Source organism: Nerophis lumbriciformis, linkage group LG27, assembly GCF_033978685.3.
Source record: "Nerophis lumbriciformis linkage group LG27, RoL_Nlum_v2.1, whole genome shotgun sequence".
Lineage (NCBI taxonomy): Eukaryota > Metazoa > Chordata > Actinopteri > Syngnathiformes > Syngnathidae > Nerophis > Nerophis lumbriciformis.
In genome coordinates this window covers 25811709-25827075 of record NC_084574.2, presented here as the reverse complement: position 1 = coordinate 25827075, position 15367 = coordinate 25811709, and the positions used below count along the sequence as shown (strand labels likewise).

Genomic DNA, 15367 nt, shown 5'->3' with positions numbered 1-15367 from the left:
GGCGGGTGGGACCTGATATTCAGCTGGGAATTACTAAAACAGTAAATAAACACAAGACATATATATACTCTATTAGCCACAACACAACTAGGCTCATATTTAATATGCCACAAATTAATCCCGCATAACAAACACCTCCCCCCTCCCGTCCATATAACCCGCCAATACAACTCAAACACCTGCACAACACACTCAATCCCACAGCCCAAAGTACCGTTCACCTCCCCAAAGTTCATACAGCACATACTGTATATTTCCCCAAAGTCCCCAAAGTTACGTACATGACATGCACATAGCGGCACGCACGTACGGGCAAGCGATCAAATGTTTGGAAGCCGCAGCTGCATGCGTACTCACGGTACCGCGTCTGCGCATCCAACTCAAAGTCCTCCTGGTAAGAGTCTCTGTTGTCTCAGTTCTCCACAGGCAAATGGTAAAGCTTGACTGTCATCTTCCGGGAATGTAAACAGTGAAACACCGGCTGTGTTTGTGTTGCTGCAGCCGCCCGCAATACATCGCTTCCCACCTACAGCTTTCTTCTTTGCTGTCTCCATTGTTCATTGAACAAATTGCAAAAGATTCACCAACACAGATGTCCAGAATACTGTGGAATTTTGCGATGAAAAGAGACGACTTAATAGCTGGCCACCATACTGTCCCAAAATGTCCTCTACAATCCGTGACGTCACGTGCCGGCGTCATCATACCGAGACGTTTTCAGCAGGATATTCCGCGCGAAATTTAAAATTGCACTTTAGTAAGCTAACTCGGCCGTATTGGCATGTGTTGCAATGTTAAGATTTCATCATTGATATATAAACTATCAGACTGCGTGGTCGGTAGTAGTGGGTTTCAGTAGGCCTTTAAAAGCCCTGGAATTTAGTCGAATAAGACTTGTTTAAAGACCTGCCTACAGTACTGATTATTCATGACAGTTAATTTTTTTCCTGACTCACTTCTTATCCTTAAATTATTAAGCACTATTTGAGCATTTTGTGTCTTTAACACCTGCGATGAGGTGGCGACTTGTGCAGGGTGTACCCCGCCTTGCAGCTGGGATAGGCTCCAGCACCCCCCGCGAACCAGAAAGGGACAAGCTGTAGAAAATGCATGGATGAATGGATGGTGTCTCTAACACATTTTTATTCTCTCTCCAATCAAAAGTCAACTTATTTACACTCTTGCTGCAAATTGTCTGCTGTTTTCTAATGATGTGTCTTCCTATCTGACTTACCACAGAGGAAGGAGCTGGGTTTGATGGTTTATAACTGCAGCTGTCTGGCGCTGGACCTCCACAGAGTCTTCTCGTTCTACTGGCAGCTCCATGAGAGAGATTACATCCCCTCCATCTGGTCTAAGAGAGTTACAGCCCTCTATGGAAGACACCAGGCCCTGGAACTACAACTCAATAACACACCTGCAGCTGCATATATGTCCGTATGTTGGCTTTTAATATTTGATGTTTTTACCCTGGGGCAACTGACAAACAGATGCAGGTAAATGCTCGGTATTCCATGTTCTCCTTGTAATGAACCAGGTTTTCCTTAATGAGTGTTGCACTGCTGGGGTTCTTTCTGTCATAATACTACAAATGTGCACAATATTAATCGAATCCACTCGGCATCCATTGCATCCCCACATCTGCGGTCCCTTCCAAGCTTTCTTGTTGTTCCCATTGGGTGGAGTTTTTGTCTTGCCCTGATGCGGGAACTGATGTCGTTGTGGCTTGTGCAGCCCTTTGAGACATTTGTGATTAAGGGCTATATAAGTAAACTTTGATTGATTGATTGGTTGATTGAGTGTGCACGCAAATCGTTGAGGTTAGAATTTATATGAAGAATAATGCAAAACATTTCCTTTGCAAAATATATATATTATATAATAGTAAGTTCACACAAACACACTAACACTTTTCGTCAATTTTGCACAAAATTTGAATACACGTAGAAACTAGTGCAGTCACACAATTAAAACCTTTTAATCTAATTAATCTAATGGTTGCTGTGGATTAATTTCAAGTAATCAATTGTTATGGGGAATTTACCCTGTGCTGTTGCCATTTCTAATACAAACCCCGTTTCCATATGAGTTGGGAAATTGTGTTAGATGTAAATATAAATGGAATACAATGATTTGCAAATCCTTTTCAATCCATATTCAATTGAATATGCTACAAAGACAAGATATTTGATGTTCAAACTCATAAACTTTATTATTTATTTTTTTTTGCAAATAATAATTAACTTAGAATTTCATGGCTGCAACACGTGCCAAAGTAGTTGGGAAAAGGCATGTTCACCACTGTGTTACATCACCTTTTTTTTTTTAACAACACTCAATAAACGATTGGGAACTGAGGAAACTAATTGTTGAAGCTTTGAAAGTGAAATTCTTTCCCATTCTTGTTTTATGTAGAGCTTTAGTCGTTCAACAGTCTGGGGTCTCCACTGTTGTATTTTATGCTTCATAATGCGCCACACATTTTCGATGGGAGACAGGTCTGGACTGCAGGCGGGACAGGAAAGTACCCGCACTCTTTTTTTACGAAGCCACGCTGTTGTAACACGTGCTGAATGTGGCTTGGCATTGTCTTGCTGAAATAAGCAGGGGCGTCCATGAAAAAGACGGCGCTTAGATGGCAGTATATGTTGTTCCAAAACCTGTATGTACCTTTCAGCATTAATGGTGCCTTCACAGATGTGTAAGTTACCCATGCCTTGGGCACTAATAACAGTCTGGATGGTTCGCTCCCCCTTTGGTCTGGATGACACGATGTCGAATATTTTCAAAAACAATTTGAAATGTGGACTCGTCAGACCACAGAACACTTTTCCACTTTGTATGAGTCCATCTTAGATGATCTCGGGCCCAGAGAAGCCGGCGGCATTTCTGGATGTTGTTGATAAATGGCTTTCGCTTTGCATAGTAGAGCTTTAACTTGCACTTACAGATGTAGCGACAAACTGTATTTAGTGACAGTGGTTTTCTAAAGTGTTCCTGAGCCCATGTGGTGATATCCTTTAGAGATTGATGTCGGTTTTTGATACAGTGCTGTCTGAGGGATCGAAGGTCACGGTCATTCAATGTTGGTTTCCGGCCATGTTGCTTACGTGGAGTGATTTCTCCAGATTCTCTGAACCTTTTGATGATATTATGGACCGTAGATGTTGAAATCCCTAAATTTCTTGCAATTGCACTTTGAGAAACGTTGTTCTTAAACTGTTTGACTATTTGCTCACGCAGTTGTGGACAAAGGAGTGTACCTCGCCCCATCCTTTCTTGTGAAAGACTGAGCATTTTTTGGGAAGCTGTTTTTATACCCAAACATGGCACCCACCTGTTCCCAATTTGCCTGTTCACCTGTGGGATGTTCCAAATAAGTGTTTGATGAGCATTCCTCAACTTTATCAGTATTTATTGCCACCTTTCCCATCTTCTTTGTCACGTGTTGCTGGCATCAAATTCTAAAGTTAATGATTATTTGCAAAAAAAAAATGTTTAGCAGTTTGAACATCAAATATGTTGTCTTTGTAGCATATTCAACTGAATATGGGTTGAAAATGATTTGCAAATCATTGTATTCCGTTTATATTTACATCTAACACAATTTCCCAACTCATATGGAAACAGGGTTTGTACTTCATTTTAAATGTATATGGATGTTGTTTGTGCACGAGACTGAAGGAAGAACGGATTATATACGCATTTAATGTGTTTATTAGGGTTGTACGGGGTACCGGTATTAGTATAGTACCGCGATACTAATGAATCATTTTCGGTACTATACCGTTTCTGAAACGTACCGGTCCCGCGCACGCGTCAATGTTACGTAGTGTTATTGCTGGTTTACGAGGAGACGAGCATGTTCAGCGGCACACAATCACGGAGTACTTACAAGCAGACACAGTGTGTAGACAGAAAAGGGAGAACGGACGCATTTCGGCTTAAAAACTAACAATAAAGGTGAAGTTACTAAACTGAAACGCCCTCAGGAAGAGGTGCTTTAAGACATGGTTAGCTAGCTATCGGCTAACGTCCATCCGCAGTTGGCAGTGTTTTAGCTACTTCTAAATCACTAATCCTGGTCTCCATGGCGACAAATAAAGTACGTTTCTTACAAGTATCATCCCTGCAGGACAAGGAATAGCTAAACATGCTTCACTACACACCGTAGCTCACCGGTGTCAAAATGTAAACAAACGCCATTGGTGGATCTACACCTAACATCCACTGTAATGATACCAAGTACAAGCACGTATCGAGTCAATACTACTATGATTACATCGATATTTTTTGGCATCACAACATCTTCTTTTGTTTAAAAAAAAATTATATTATGTTTATAAACTCATGAAATATGTCCCTGGCCACATGAGGACTTTGAATATGACCAATGTATGATCCTCTAATGACTTGGTATCGGATTGATACCCAAATTTGTGGTATCATCCACAACTAATGTAAAGTATCAAATAACAGAAGAATAAGTGATTATTACATTTTAACAGAAGTGTAGATAGAACATGTTAAAAGAGAAAGTAAGCAGATATTAACAGTAAATGAACAAGAAGATTAATAATTATTTTTCGACCACTTGTCCTTAATGATGTTGACAAAATAATAGAATGATAAATGACACAATATGTTAGTGCATACGTCAGCAGACTAATTAAGAGCCTTTGTTTGTTTACTTACTACCAAAAGACAGGTTGTCTTGTATGTTCACTATTTTCTTAAGGACTTAACTGCAATAAGAAACATATGATTAATGTACTCTAAGATTTTTTTGTCAAAATAAAGTCAATAATGCATTTTTTTGTATTTAGAAAAGTACCGACATTTTTTTGGTACCGGTACCAAAATCTTGGTATCGTTACAACACTAGTGTGTATTAAACTCTTTTAAAGGGGAACGACACTTTTGGGGGAATTTTGCCTATCAATCATAATCATTATGAAAGACATGGCGATGGATGTTATTTTTTATTTGTTTTTTGCATTCTAAATATTAAATAAATGCGATTAAAAGTTTGCTTACAATGGAGCTTATGGGAGTTGCGCAATTCCGTCTAGAAAGCCCTTACAATAAACATCCAAACACCTACATTAGGGTTTTATATGCATGATGTAAGTATGTAATAACATGCACATTTATAAGAACATTGAATAATTACCTATTTTGATCATTTCAAGCATACGCGGCGCATTGAATCCAAAAACACATCATGACGTTCGCTTTTTTTTTTCTACATTACTGATTATTACTCACTGCAGACTTCATGAGAGCCAACAAACATAATAGGTGCAAGGTCTGCTGTCAATAGGATGCCGACTGCTGGGATGTTCATATATTCCCATTTTGGTGAAGAATATTTCATAAACCTCACTTACTGTGCGAGGTCTGCTGTCAATAGGATGCCGACTGCTGGGATGTCCATAAATTCCCATTTCGGTGAAGAATATTTCATAATCCTCACAAATAAAGGGGGTGGGAGAACAAGTGTCTTTTTGTGTCATGGTCACCATTTTTGTCCTCATGTCCATGTGAGATGCATGATTTATGATCTAGAATACATTTACAGGGAGCAAGGAAGCGAGGAAGCAGCAGACCACTCGATGATGTAAACATAGGAACACACGGAAGGGATTACGCCGCCACTATAAATAGTTTGTCTGCGTTAGCGCTTATAATAACAATATCACTAATACTTGGTCAATAATAAAGTCACGAAATGTAAATGTCGTAGAGGAGTGGTCTACCCTGGGTCACGATTAAGAACAGCTAGCGCCCCCTTTAGACTGTTACCTCTCCAGAGATTATCGGTGGCCTCCTGGCAATCATTGGTACTTTAACTTTTTAACTTAACCTCTTCATGCAGGAGAGGGAGGCAGAAAAGAATGTGATTACTAATTTTGTGCTTTTTTTTAAGATGGAAGTGTTTCGGTGAAAAGTAAACACTTCCTGCTGAGTGTGTATAACACTTTATGTCGGTCGACCGTTTCGTTTTTTTTGCCATCGACTGGTCACACTTATCAATTCACCATGTACCAAATAAAAGAGATTTGAGGTCGGTAAGCACAACCAAAATTACTCCGTACATTAGGCGCACCGGGTTATAAGGCACACTGTCGAGTTTTGAGGAAATGAAAGGATTTTAAGTGCACCTTATAGTCCGAAAAATACTGTACATTTCTTGGTTTCACCTGTGTCTTTGTGCAAACTCGCCTCACCTGAGTGATGTTTGCTTTCCGCAGACATCCCCCGATCTCTTCTGTGCCAAAGATCGCACCAGAGACGTGGACGCCATTAATCACGTCATGCAGACCGCCAAGACATTTGTCTTCATATCCGTGACGGACTACCTCCCTCTGGTGAGCAGGCGCTTCAGAGGAACCTTGATCACCAGGTACTGACCTCTGACTGATTTTTTATTTTTTATTTTATCTTTTAAACATATGCTTTCTGTCATGTGATATTCTATAAGCCATGTGTGTGTCTGCACATGTCAGCACATTGGGACTCACTTTGGGTTTGTGCCAAATGAGCAATTATTGCCTTCATCTGGCATCTAATTAAAATGTGTCATTAATGAGGTACTGGTCGCACCTTGATGAGATGATCAGAGAGGCTGTGGTTCTGAGAGGGGTCAAAGTTCGCCTGCTGTTAAGCTTCTGGAAGAACACTCACCCGCTCACCTTTAACTTTGCGACCTCCCTCAAGTCGCTGTGCATGCATCTGTACAACTGTTCTCTGGAAGTGGTACGTGCATAAAATGTTCTTAGTATGGTTTTTAGATGCATTCACATATTCATTTAAATATATGCTTTTCAGAGGTTTTTCAGTCAAAAGCAGCAAAAGGATGACAGTCAACATGGACTTAATCACAACAAGTACATGGTGACCGACAATGCTCTTTACGTTGGTAAGCCAATCCAGTTTGAGTATGTACTACACTTTTGCAGACCACATGATAGGTTGTATAATAATGTATTGATTTTGTGTGACATACATATAGGGATTGGTACCGTGATAGGGTGCCAATTCCCGGTACCTGGTTTGTACTTCTGTACTCGGTACCGTATTTTCCGGACCATAGGGTGCACCGGATTATAAGGTGCACTGCCGATGAATGGTCTATTTTTCATATTTTTCATATATATGGTGCACCGGATTATAGGGCGCATTAAAAGAGTCTTTTTTTTTTTTTTTTACGAAATGTAAAGCACTTCCTTGTGGTCTACATAACATGTAATGGTGGCTATTTGGTCAAAATGTTGCATAGATTATGTTTTACAGATCATTTGATAGTCGCTTCCGGATGTCTTATTTACGTGGCTCACCTTCAGCATGCGTTTTCTCCCCGTCATCGTTGTTGTAGCGGTGTAGCGTGCAAGGACGGGAGTGAAAGAAGTGTCAAAAGATGGAGCTAACTGTTTTAATGACATTCAGACTTTACTTCAATCAATAACGGAGTAGCATCTCCTCATCCGGAAACAACAACATGATTGTGAAAAACCTTCCGACCGGAACTCTCTAATAACTAAAGTTCCTTGGGTGAATAATGTAAACTCACCAGACCGGTATGTTTCAGCGCTTTAATGGAGAGTTTACTGACAGATATAAGTAAGAACTTTACACTACTTTATATTCGAAATGGCAACAGCGGTGGATGAATGTGCCATAACAAGAAGATAGAGAAAAAAAAGAAGCTTATCGACTACGATCCGTGCAATTTTTCAGGATTTATGCAGATCCCAAATATAGATCAGCAAGTACCAAAAGGTAAGAAAAGTTTTGCATAATATTGCGAAACAAAACACAAAATAATGTGTCTTACCTTATACACACACCATAATAATACTCGTATGTTGAACCACATCAAGCAATGCAGCTTCATAGCTCACCAATGTCGCACTAAAACATTTTGATAGATTTTTTGAGCGCCGTGTGTAATGTTCTATATATTCAATGGAACATATATATTTTCAATATTGAGACATATTGTCATCATAGTGCAACCTACACTTATCTCTTATGTTTGACTGTCATTTGTAAATCGATAGACATCGCTATCAAATTATGCAAGTAGTAGCTTTTTTCAACGGAGCACCTCATTTCGACAAAACACTGGCTGAGTCGGCAACCGGGTGCGACGTCACGAGCAACCCAGTTACTGTAACATGGCACCGTTGAATTTTACGTGAATCGGTGCCCTGTAGGACCGGCAGGATTCGGTCAGTGCCAAAAAAAAAGGACCGGATTCGATACCAATCCCAAACTAAGTGTAAAGTATATTAGTTAACTCCCACAATGTATAAAAACATGTTTACATGTTCTTATCAATGTTAGTGTCAGGCTTGGTAAAAAGGCTAGGACTCAGATGCAGAGTAGGGAACTTAGACAGGCTTTTATTTTGACAGCTTCCTTTCACCTCCAAAGTCAAGGAATACAATATCTATTTTAACCAAAAACTAATCGGCAAAAAAGGTTCCAAAAAAAATAGGAACAACCAAAAATCACTCCGAACGAAGGAAAACACAAAAGCAAAGACGAACTATAATTGGCGCCGTATATGCTATAAAATTTATAAACAAAAAACGCTCCAACAGGAGGAAGACACAACAGCTATGAAAAATTATACACTATCTAATCTAATAAAGTTTTAACAAAAACTGTCACTCAAAAATTTGAGGAAAGAATGAAAAATAACTGAAACTCACCACTTCGGCTGAATAAACTAAATAACAAAAAATCACTCTGCTGAGGAGGAAGAAAGGAAAACTCAAAATAGCAAGGAAGGGATTCAGGATCAAGGAACTTAATCACAAGACGAGGCAAGGCAAGACAAGGCATGGACAGGGACATGGATGCTAGAGAGCACGAATAAACGAAACAATCTGGCACAGAACAAAGGGAAGAGTGGGCTTATAAGACACATGAGGGTAATAGGGAACAGGTGGAAACAATCAGGGAACCGGGATGACGTCAGACTGATGACACAAAAGGAAGGGCAAGTGACCTGAAACGAGAGGAGAGTTACTTTTCAAACTAAAACATGCACATCACAAGACAGAAAAAACCAAGACCAGACATCCCTCACCGCGGTGTGACAGTTAGATTTAAATGAACATGCATATTTAACACAAGGATAGGTAACAGCTAACCTAATAAATAAAACCTAATAAATTTATAGTAACAGTAGTACCTCTCTTTTTGTACGCCCCACTTTTCGATGTTTGATGAAAATGTTAACGCCAAAAGTTCGCCCCGGTTCTTCGGTCACCGTCTCGGCTGAACAAGCTTGTCTGTTTGCAATGCAATATCATCCCATGCAATTCAGTGCCCAAACAAAGAATCCCATAAGTTGATGATTCCGTTTTGATGTGTTTTTATTGAGTACAACCAGAGGTGGGTAGTAACGTACTTTTGCCTTAAATATTTTTGTAAAGAACAAACACTACTTCTACCTCGTTACATTGAGTTTCATTCCGATCGTTCAATTTTCATCGTATTACTTTATAATCTATTGATGACTGCTTGCAAACACATTTTGACCTTTTAGAGAGACCTCTTCCTGTCACATGACTCTGTTTCACCAATCCAATGTAAGCACTAGTGTTGTCCTGATACCAATATTTTGGTACAGGTACCAAAATGTATTTCGATACTTTTCGATACTTTTCTAAATAAAGGGGACCACAAAAAATTGCATTATTGGCTTTATTTTAATAAAAAATCTTAGGGTACATTAAACATATGTTTCTCTTTGCAATTGTGTCCTTAAATGAAACAGTGAACATACAATGCAACTTGTCTTTTATTAGTAAGTAAACAAACAAAGGCTCCTAATTTAGCTGCTGACGTATGCAGTAACATTTTGTGTCATTTATCATTCTATTATTTTGTCAGCATTATAAAGGACCAGCTGTAAAAATGAATTATTAATCTACTTGTTCATTTACTGTTAATATCTGCTTACTTTCTCTTTTAACATGTTCTATCTACACTTCTGTTAAAATGTAATAATCATTTATTCTTCTGTTGTTTGATACTTTACATTAGTTGTGGATGATACCACAAATTTGAGTATCAATCCGATACCAAGTAGTTACAGGATCATACATTGGTCATATTCAAAGTCCTCATGTGTCCAGGGACATATTTCCTGAGTTTATAAACATAATATGAATTTTTTTTAAACGAAAAAAGATTTTGTGATGCAGGATAATATCGATGTAATCATAGTAGTATCGACTAGATACGCTCCTATACTTGGTATCATTACAGTGGATGTCAGGTGTAGATCCACCCATGGCGTTTGTTTACATTGAGGAAAGTCGTCAATAGCTTTTATGCCAGAATGCATTCGTTCTCCCTTTTCTGTCTACACACTGTGTCTGCTTGTAAGTACTCCGTGATTGTGCGCTGCCGAACATGCTCCTCTGCTCGTAAACAAGCAATGTCATGATGTGACGACGACGGGGAGCGTGGGGTTGGGGGACCGGTACTTTCTAGAGGCGGTATAGAACCGAATTTTGATTCGGTATTATACTAGTACAACCCTAGTAAGCACTAGTGAGTTTTGACTCCATTTCACCAATCATAACCAGACTGGTGGTCACATGACCACACTACAGTGTTTACTTACAAACCATGAAAAAAAATTTATAACATGCCCTGTCATCTGTTAGTAGAAATGCTTACATTTCAGCCTACAATAATTTCACTTCCAACTAAAAGACAAAACATTTTCAATTAGTTATACATTCTACTTTTTTAGCTGCTCATATTCTAACATGCTTCCCTGCTTAGGCTGCTGCCCCCGCGACCCGACCTCGGATAAGCGGAAGAAGATGGATGGATGGATATTCTAACATTAACACCATTAGTGACTGTAAAATGTGCATCTTTTGTGGTACATGCTGTTCTCAAGCTTACACACCAAATACGGTTGTACTGCAAGTACCAATAAAAATAGCTATTAAATATATCAAATCAAACCAGTTACTCACCATTTACTCAGTACTTGTGTACTATTTGTTTTTTGCTTAATACTTACTATTACCTAAATAATTATTTGGATGACTACTTTTTACTTTTATTTGAGTCATATAACTTTAAAGCGGGGGTGTCCAAATCACGCCCGCCTGCATCCTCGATTAGGCCCACGAGATGACAGCACAAGTTCAATAAGAAGCAACCTGGCCATGCGGGTGTTTTTGCCAGCGGTCTGACAGTTAGTAATTTGTCGCCATGTCGTGAAGAATATACGAAACTCAAGTCAGTGACCATAATGAGAATTTTCTAGATCCCACAAGCACAGCATTTACTTAAATGACCCAATCCAAACAACCTTTCCTAGTCATAGTGCAGGAAAAAAAAAAAAAATCAACCAGCACAAAAAGTCAACACACGTGGTCACACATAACACAACCTGCTCATTGAACTTTGTGGATATTATTTTTTTAAATGTCCCATCCCATCAACATTCAAAATCTACTACAAATATATTAATATGCAGTAGATATATTATTTGAGATAGGGTTGTACGGTATATCGGTATTAGTATAGTACCGCGATACAAATGTATCATATTCGGTACTATACCGCCTCTGAAAAGTACCAGTCCCCCACCCATGCTACACATGTTTCACTAAACACCGTAACTCACCGGCGTCAAAATGTAAACAAATGCCATTGGTGGATCTACACCGAACATTCACTGTAATTATACCAAGTACAGGAGCGTATCTAGTTGATACTACTATGATTGTGTCAATGTTTTTTGGCATCACAACATCTTCTTTCGTTTTTTAATGTATATTATGTTTATAAACTCAGGAAATATGTCCCCGGACACATGAGGACTTTGAATATGACCAATGTATGATCCTGTAACGACTTGGTATCGGATTGATTCCCAAATTTGTGGTATCATCCCAAACTAATGTAAAGGATCAAACAACAGAAGAATAAGTGATTATTACATTTTAACAGAAATGTAGATGGAAAATGTTAAAAGAGAAAGTAAGCAGATATTAACAGTAAATGAACAAGTACATTAATAATAAATTTTCTACCGCTTGTCCTTAATGATGTTGACAAAATAATAGGATGATAAATGACACAATATGTTACTGAATACGTCAGCAGCTAAATTAGGAGCCTTTGTTTACTTACTAATAAAAGACAAGTTGTCTCATATGTTCACTATTTTATTTAAGGACAAGCTTGCAATAAGAAACATATGTTTACTGTACCGTAAGATTTTTTGTTAAAATAAAGCCAATATAGCAAATTTTTTGTGGTATCGAAAAAGTATCGAAATATTGGTACCCGTACCGGTACCAAAACATTGGTATCGGAATAACACTAATTTGAGGTATACTGTAATTGTAATTAAGAAGTGTATTTGTATATTAGCAGATAAATATTGCATTATGAAATGTATGTGAAAAGCTTTTTTAAATTTATTTTTGGTTTGGCCCCCACAGGGAACCACGATTGGGTCGGGAATGATTTTTCCGATAATGGCGGCGTTGGGCTGGTGGTCCTGATGAAAAACGGGGGCGGAAAGATTGTGAAACAAGTCAAAGCTGCCTTTGAAAGGGACTGGATGTCACCTTATTCTAAACGCCTGCCAGGAAACAAAGATCAAGATGGCAAATACAGAAATTTACACCAAGGGGACACTCAGAAGGAACATGAATGGAATGACCCTTTATCTTTATGAACAAAGACTGCTTTTATATTACTTATATTTATTGTGCTCATTATTAGAGTTTACATATCTACACTATGCACTACTATGAATGGATTACACTTGACTTTAATATTCTAATGTTAACTACGGTAATGTGTAATCATCCACTGTACTTGTTATATAAGAATGCAATGCTGCATGAATATCGATACATGGTATATATCATGTCAATATTCAAACCAATATATGAAATGTTCAACCTAAAGTATATGCAAGTAAACTAGTTAACTCTTTTTTGTATGTGTATATTTGGATTAATAGAAGAAACATCCAATAAAACTTAGTTCACACTTGTCATGTTTGGTTTAGTTAAAACAAACTCTAGTGCGTTTTGTTCTGCTCATGTGAAGATAAATGTGTCTTTTATGCAACTAAACACACACACAAATATTTGGAACCAAAAAAAATATTTGGAATATTTGGAACCTTTCTTGTGTTGGAGTATACATTGTTGGGGTTTTGGCACTAGCTCCTAGACTAGCTCTAAACAATTTATGTCTGAGCATGAACTGACTAAGCCTTCTTGGATGAGAAGTGAAACATCCTCTAAGACAAACCAAACAAATGACTTGCAAACATTTTCTAAATCAATTTCAAACCCCCAAAAATTATTTGAAAACAAAAAAATATATTTTACATGAATAAATAAAGCAATATTAACAAGACAACAACAAATGTTATGGTTTCAAATAATTTTGGGGTTACAAATGTTTTTTTGGAAACCAAAAAATGTTGTTGAAATTAACAATTTAATTATTTAGAAATAACAAAACTTATTTTTTGGAAGTAATTTTTTGGATTTGGACTCAACTTCAATCTTGTGGGCGAGGCCTCCTCTGATTAATACCGAAACCTTTTTATCGGTCAGTTTCGGATGATGGTGTGACCATGTAGGCATGACTGCTGACTACTTCCGCCCTTAAGACATTTGGAGGAAAAATACCAAAGACAGTGGGTGGGCGAGACTGACTAATAAAAAGGCTTCCATCTTCATCTTCTTCCGCTTATCCGAAGTCTGGTCGCAGGGGCAGCAGCCAAAGCAGAGAAGCCCAGACTTCCCTCTCCCCAGACACTTCATCCAGCTCCTCCCAGGGGATCCTGAGGCGTTCCCAGGCCAGCTGGGAGACACAGTATCTCTACTGTATCCTGGGTCTTCCCCGTGGTTTCGTACCGGTCGGAGGTGCCCTAAACACCTCCCCAAGGGGGCTTTCGGGGGCCTCATCTGGCTCCTCTCAATGTGGAGGAGCAGCGGCTTTACTCTGTGCTCCTCCCAGATGACAGAGCTTCTCACCCCATCTCTAAGGGAGAGCCCCGCCACCCGACAAAGGAAACTCATTTCGGACGCTTGACCCGTGATCTTGTCATTTCGGTCATTTATTTATTTATTTATAACCCAAAGCTTATGACCTTGATAAGGATGGGGACATAGATCAACCTGTAAATTGAGAGCTTTGCCTTTCAGCGTGACTCTTCACCACAACGGACCAATACAGGGTCCGCATCGCTGCATGCAGACGCTGCACCGAGCTGCCTGTCGATCTCACGGTCCACTTTTCTTTCACTCGTGGACAAGACTCTGAGGTACTTGAACTCCTCCATCTGGGGCAGGATGTCCTCCCCAACCCAGAGATGGCACTCCACCCTTTTCCGGGCGAGAACCATTGACTCGGACTTGGAAGTGCTGATTTTCATTGCAGTTGCTTCACACTCAGCTGACCATCAACCGATCCAGCGATAACTGGGGATTCTGGTCAGATGAAGCCAGCAGGACCACATCATCCGCAAAAAGCAGATATCTACTCCTGCAGCCACCAAACCGGATCCGCTCAACGCCTTGACTGCACCCAGAAATTCTGTCCATAAAAGTTGTAAACAGAATCAGTGACAAAGGGCAGCCCTGGCGCAGTCCAATCCTCACTGGAAATGGGTCCAAGCTCTGACACTGATCATACAGGGAGCTCTGACACTGATCATACAGGGAGCCCATACTCTCTGAGCACTCTCCACAGGACTTCCCGATTGACACGGTCAAATGCCTTCTTCAAGTCTACAAAACACATGGAGACTGGTTGGGCAAACTCCCATACACCCTTAAGAATCCTGCTGAGAGTAGAGTTGGTCCACAGTTCTACTGCTCCTCCTGAATCCGAGGTTCGACTATCCGTCATACACCCTCTACTGTACACCTGAATAGACTGTACAACATGTAAAGTACAGAATATCAGAAACATTTAATCATGTAGAAAAAATATCACCTAACATCTTTGACAATCACAGGATGATCGTAACAATCCCCATTTTGTGCTATTAATGCATGTGTATACATATATATATACACTTATAAATATACATATATACACATATATACATACATATCTGTTTATACATAATACCTATTATATATATATATATATATATATATATATATGTATAAACAGATATGTATGTATATATGTGCCCTGATCTGAGCCGAGGATGTCTTTGTGGCTTGTGCAGCCCTTTGAGACACTTGTGATTTAGGGCTATATAAGTAAACATTGATTGATTGATTGATTGATGTGTATATATGTGTATATATGTATATATATGAATATACATATATAC

The 15367-nt window shown here is 39.0% G+C and overlaps 1 protein-coding gene across 2 annotated transcripts in view; it reads left to right on the top strand.

Moving 5' to 3' along the window:
* The window catches only part of pld5 (phospholipase D family member 5), a 57753-nt gene extending 44712 nt beyond the window's left edge, over positions 1-13041 (top strand). For both annotated transcript variants that reach the window (XM_061988279.1, XM_061988280.1), the window contains exons 6-10: positions 1240-1437; positions 6255-6406; positions 6594-6759; positions 6832-6922; positions 12495-13041. In XM_061988279.1, the coding sequence (XP_061844263.1) occupies positions 1240-1437; positions 6255-6406; positions 6594-6759; positions 6832-6922; positions 12495-12733 (846 nt within the window). In that variant the 3' untranslated portion in view covers positions 12734-13041. The remainder of the gene's footprint in view (positions 1-1239; positions 1438-6254; positions 6407-6593; positions 6760-6831; positions 6923-12494) is intronic.
* Positions 13042-15367: the final 2326 nt, after the last annotated feature.